This window comes from Delphinapterus leucas, chromosome 7 (assembly GCF_059928025.1).
Source record: "Delphinapterus leucas isolate spDelLeu-1000000601 "Yukka" chromosome 7, BTC_Dleu_Yukka2, whole genome shotgun sequence".
NCBI classification, from domain to species: domain Eukaryota; kingdom Metazoa; phylum Chordata; class Mammalia; order Artiodactyla; family Monodontidae; genus Delphinapterus; species Delphinapterus leucas.
The window spans coordinates 5,717,995-5,723,994 of NC_143135.1; the positions used below are offsets into that span (position 1 = coordinate 5,717,995).

At 50.7% G+C, this 6,000-nt stretch overlaps 1 protein-coding gene across 10 annotated transcripts in view; it reads right to left on the reverse strand.

The window, feature by feature from the left end:
- KDM2A (lysine demethylase 2A) overlaps positions 1 to 4,991 on the reverse strand; it is a 105,765-nt gene extending 100,774 nt beyond the window's left edge. For 4 of the 10 annotated variants that reach the window (XR_016393746.1, XM_089914425.1, XM_089914426.1 and 1 more), the window contains exon 1: positions 2,883 to 3,001. Coding sequence is in view for 1 of the 10 variants with exons in the window: in XM_022591304.3 (XP_022447012.1) it covers positions 2,883 to 2,924 (42 nt within the window). In the remaining 9 variants the exon portion in view is untranslated. Of the gene's footprint in view, positions 1 to 2,882; positions 3,007 to 4,215 lie in introns of those variants that run through there. The other 6 variants (XM_089914424.1, XM_089914422.1, XM_022591304.3 and 3 more) reach the window with 5 other exon arrangements.
- Between the last annotated feature and the right edge of the window lie 1,009 nt (positions 4,992 to 6,000).

The window sequence follows — 6,000 nt, forward strand, 5'->3', positions numbered from 1 at the left end:
TGAGACCACACAAAGTTTAATCACCAAGCCAAATTAGCACACCTATCATTTTGTCTCTCTTTCAAACTTTATGTTCCATGGCCAGTAACTGCAAAACAAAACTAAGCTCTATACTTTGACTTACTTTAAAGAGATACAGTGTTATAGCTACTGTAAAAATTAGCCTTTATGCCTTCATGTCAGTCTTAAAATTCCTCAAATATCTAACTTCATCAATAGAGAATTCTGTAATATAAGCACTTGCCACAGAGACATTAAAAGTTTGGTAGGCAGGGCTTCCCTGGTGGCGCAGTGGTTAGAAATCTGCCTGCCAATGCGGGGGACACGGGTTTGAGCCCTGGTCCAGGAAGATCCCACATGCTGCAGAGCAACTAAGGCCGTACACCACAACTACTGAGTCTGCGCCCTACAGCCCGCGAGCCACAACTACTGAAGCCCGCGCGCCTAGAGCCCATGCTCCGCAACAAGAGAAGCCACCGCAATGAGAAGCCCGCGTACCACAACGAAGAGTGGCCCCTGCTCGCCGCAACTAGAGAAAGCCGGCGCACAGCAACAAAGATGCGACACAGCCAAAAATAAATAAAATAAAATAAATAAATTTAGGGCTTCCCTGGTGGCGCAGTGGTTAAGAATCCTCCTGCCAATGCAGGGCACATGGGTTCGAGCCCTGGTCCGGGAAGATCCCACATGCCGCGGAGGAACTAAGCCCGTGTGCCACAGCTACTGAAGCCTGCACGCCACAACTACTGAAGCCCGCGTGTCTCGAGTCCGTGCTCCACAATAAAGAGTAGCCCCCTTTCGCCACCACTAGAGAAAGCCCACACACAGCAATGAAGACCCAACGCAGACAAAAATAAGATAAATAAATTTTTTAAATAAATAAATTTTAAAGTTTGGTAGGCAGACTGCCATTCAAATTAGCCACCAATATGCTCTCATATCAAAAGTTATGTTATGGGGCTTCCCTGGTGGCGCAGTGGTTGAGAGTCCGCCTGCCGATGCAGGGGACACGGGTTTGTGCCCCAGTCCGGGAAGATCCCACATGCCGTGGAGCAGCTGGGCCCGTGAGCCATGGCCGCTGAGCCTGCACGTCCGGAGCCTGTGCTCCACAACGGGAGAGGCCACAACAGTGAGAGGCCCGCATACCGCAAAAAAAAAAAAAAAAAAAAAAGTTATGTTATGGAAGGGATTTACACTTTGGATATAATTTTGTCATGTAATTTAAAAAAGGAAAACAGACATCAGTCACCCTAAACTCAAGATTATTACCCAAAATTCTAAGTGAGCAAGATTCTCCCAAAATATTTGCTGTACCCTCTTACACAACACTGCTACAAAAACACATAAACCAAAAGAAAAAATATGCTAGATAAGGAAAAGGTTAATGTGTGCAACAGGTAGCAATCATTTTACAATTAAAAAAAAAATCTTACCAGGACAAAAATCACAGATTCTTTGGATCTCCTTACCACTACCTCCCTATCTTGTTAAAAAATAAAAACTTGCTTTGAAAGACTGGATCCCAAGATCTCTCAGATATTTATGAAACAGCTCAGCAATTCTACCTGCCTGACGTGATAAAAACAAAAATCCATATAGCAGTAACTAACCGAGAAAAGAGTTTTGCAGCATCTTCTTTCTTTTCCCCCCAAAAAACTGAATTCAAGAAATGTCAAAACAAAAATAAATCCTAAACGTACAAAATTCCACTGATGATATACTTTATTTCTAAAAGTTAAAGATAAAGAATTATAATCTCGACACACAGATTAGGAGACAAGAAGCAAATCTCTGAAATAAAGCTCTGCCAGAACATACTGCCTACTGGATACACTTGCTAATACACACCACACCTTTTCAACAGTCACACTGGGGGGTGGGGGGGGTGGGCGGGGGAGAACAGCCTTTTCTCAAAGAGTCTGGACATTATCAGAAAATGAATTAAAGAATCACTCTTTTTTCCTCCAAATTCAGTCTAAAATGCAGAGCCAAATAAAACCAGCATAAATTCCTTTAGTAATTTTCTAGGTCTTTCAGTTCACCAAATTTTACATAATGCATATAGTTCTGTGGCTTTCCTCATTCCCCACTCTACAAATAAAGTCAAATTTCTGAAACGAATATATGGTGAGAATATTAATAAAGCTCTCTTTGACTAGGGAAAACAAAAATCAAATTCTTAAACTCCAGTAGGGAAACCTTGAGAGGAAAGCGGGAGCCTAATGGACAAAGTATTCATATGCACATACAAGCTAATTCCTTCCAAATCATTACTAAGTAAAAATTTATTTCTATAAGATATATCACATACATCCCTCCCCAAATACAAAATACAGAACTTTATCAGCATCCAGTATTCTACCTTCTCTCAATCAATCCCCTTCAACCCTATCAGTGTTAATTTGTGTTAAAAAAAAAAAAAAAATCCACATTTCCACTCCCCAGCTCAAAGCCAAAAATCTTGGTACACAATAATCTAAAAAAATTATACAGAACTATCCTTCCTCAAACAGTTTTGTCCCTCAAATTTACATTCAAATCTAACCTAATCAATTAGATTTATTACAATGTCAGTATTGCAAAATTAGGAATCCTTGTCACACTGTAATCCACAAAATCCTTTGATTTACAATGGTTTCAGCAGAAGTTAAAAGCTACCTATAAATCCATTTCCAAATAGGATGACTACTAAGACTCTAACTACTTGGCCTAAAATTCAAATGAGATACTAATACACCTTCCCTCCTCTGGTGCACAGAAAAGCCACCTGAAAAGTTTTAATCACAGTATGTTCACAAATGTAAACAAAATAGTTTTTCTGCTTCAAAATTGGAAAAAAAGAAAAGAAAAGAAAAGAAAAAAAAAGACAAGAAAATACTAACCAATCTCTGGCTGTAACGAATCCTTTCTTCTTCGGGTTCCATCTCTCACTCTTCTGTTGAAATTACAGAAAGAAACCACTCCAGGGCTGCCTTCCTCTTCCTCCTTAGGAACCAGATTGCAACACTAAAGAATAATGATATGAGCAGAGATGAGAACTCATCCTCGAACTCAACCTTTCTTTCCTCGGAATGAAGTGTTTAGGATATGTGTAAGTTAAAGGCTTCCTGAGAAATCTGGTTCCTCTTCATCAGTTTGGGACCTCTCAGCTCTGGGGCAAGTGGTTCCATGTCAAGATCAACATTAATCACATTACAACTGTCTGAGGCCTATAGGCAAGAAGATGTTGGTTTCAGTTCCTTACTGTCGGGCTATACCACTTGTTTCTCCCCACAGGATTACAATACGCAAGGCTCCCCTTCAATGGCAGCATTAGCAAAAAAAAAAAAAAGAAAAAAGGGGGGGACACAGGACTTTTCTCTCTTAGAGAGCTGGCCAGGTGAAGCAGCCACTGAACTAATCCAGATCCTAACCAAATTAGTTCTCTCTCACCCGTAATTAGAAACTAAAGAAAAGGACAGACTAACTATATAAGAAGAGAACAAGAAATTAGGATTTAAATAGACTCCAAAACAATTTCCCATACACCTCTAGTAAATCCGTATGCAATCGTCGCCTTCCTTCCTAGACTCCCCGGATCTTTTCATTCCCAAACCAACCCTCCACCCCAACACAAGATGTGTACAACTCTGAAACAAATTCAAGGGAGTTGCAAATCAGACACAAAAATTTATCAGATCTTTCTGTGTAAAGTAATAAAGATTTTACCTAGAGACGTAAGTAAAATTCATCTTTTCCAAACATTAAAGACCGGTTTGCGCGACGGCCGATCCCTAATACCAAGAAAGGTTTTTCTTTTTCCTAAATATTCTCAGGGATAATGGCTTCCATAGAGAATGCAGATTTTTTTTTTCTTTTTTGTAACTACATTAAGGCCACGTTAACAGCATCCTTTCAAAACTGCTACGAGACCACTGGACCTGATGACACAGTTTGCAAGAGCAGTTCGTGGCAGAGCCCTCCTGGAGGAAGCCCTCGCCCCAAGTCGGGAGGGAAACCGTGTTTGCACCCCCTGGGCGAAGACCGCCCGGGCTTGAGAGCAGCCAGGGCCCGAGAGGAAAAATGGAAAATCTCGCCGGGTTCCCCCAGGAAAAGGCGTTTCAATGGTTCGTTCAACCATCGGAAAAAGAAATAGAAACTTTACATTAAGTCTTTAGATAACACAGCGAACCAAAACTTCCAAGGGGGGGGGGGCGACAGGAGGGGGAATCTCACCGGGGATTTTGCTTGTGAGTTCTTGTCCAAGTGAGAAGTAAAAGATTCCAAAAACTGAGAGGAAAAATTAAATCCCAAACGTCGTCTTCGGGTTTTTTCCGTGGATCAACCCAGTATCCAGAGGGTCACAGCGACCCGGAAAAGAGAGGAAACAGTTGCTGAATCAAACCTCCTCTTCTGGCTTTGGAGACCGGGAGTCTGAGGCGTCAGGAGAGGGGAGCGCGACCCCTCGGCGCCGAGCCCGGGGCGCCCCCGCCTCCCCCGGGCCAGCGGTCAGCAGCCCGAGCCCGAGCCCCGGGCCAGCCCCGGCCGCGGGGCCGCCGTGCCCTAGACAAGCAGCCGCTCGGCCACCTCCGGAGCCCGGGAGCGGCGGCCGATCAGCTGAGACCGGCCGACCCGAGGCTGCCCGCGCCGCCCCGGCCCCCCGGAACGCGGGCCCCGGCCCCGGGGGGCGGAGAGGGCGGGAGCGGCGCGGCGCGCCGGGCTGGGGGCCCCGGCTCCCCTCGCGTCTCCCCCTCAGCCCGGGCTCCGCGCTGCGGGACGAGCCCCCGGCTACTCCCCAGTCGCAGAGGAGGGATTCCGGGGGATGGGCCCCCTGGCGTTGCCCCTCCTCCCGGAGCGCCCCCTGCCCAGGATAGACAGAGCGGCGACAGGCCCAGCCGCTGGGAAGGTGCTCTGCGAGCCGCAGCCGCCGCCGCCGCCGCCGCTGCCGGGGAGGGGTGTTGTTTCCCTCACACAGGAGGAGCCGCTGAAGCAGCCGCCGCCATTTTGAACCCGTCAGACTCTCACATACACACAGCTCCTCCGCGGCGCACTGCGCAGGCGCCGCCTCCCCACCCCTCCTTCGGCTAGCCTCTCCACCCCCCACCCCCCTGCAAGCCTCTCCTCGCTGCTTACCGCTCTCCGGGGTGCACGTGAACGCGCACGCGTCACTCCCCTCTAACGCGGACACTTTGCCGGCGCGCGCACGCGCGGATGCGTCGGCCTCGAATCGCCCGCGCCCCCGCGACGCCGACGCGGCTCCCCGCCCCCCCTAGCGTCAGCCTGCCCGCCCTCCCGCCGGCCCACCGCCCCCGCTCCCCGTCGGCCTTCTTCCAGGGCTCGGGCCCGGCCCGCTGCTCGCGCCTGCGCGCAGGCCACAGATCCTCCTCCGCGCGCGCCCTGCCCCCCACACGCCCTCGCTCGAACACACACTTCGCCTCTGTGACCCCGCCCCTCGCCGGCCAGCTGCGCCGGCGGCCCTCCCCCACCTCTTCTGGGAGGGTGGTGACCCCCGACCCCCCACAAAGCACAACACCCCCCTCCCCAAGCAGAGGGGAGAAGCGCCCCATTCCCCTTCAACCGACCTCTGCGCGAGTCAGCCCGTCACAGTCGCACAACCTGAGGGCCGGGCGGCCTGGGCGAGGGCAGCCGTTGCCCGCCTCAAAGCGGGGTCTCCCGGGGTCAGGCTGCTGGGCCCGGCCGGCCAGACTGCCCAGGGCGAGGGGGCGCAGGGAAGGAGCGCCTTCCCGCCGGCTTCCCTCCCCTCACACGCCCGCCGATGGGCCGAGGCCGGCCTGCCCGCCATCACCGGGCAGGCCCTGGCGCCCTCGCCGCGGGGCCAGTCCGCCCTCGGCTCGGGGGGCTCCTCGGTGCAGCAGCCCGGTCCCGCCTCACCCACTCCTCGCCGCTCCGAAGGGGCAGGAAACGGGAGTAGCATGTCTGTCCTGGGCTCGGCTCCCCCGGGGGAGCTCCGGGCTCTTGACAAGGGAGTCCACAGGTACCAGGCGCGGGAGTGGTCGCCGC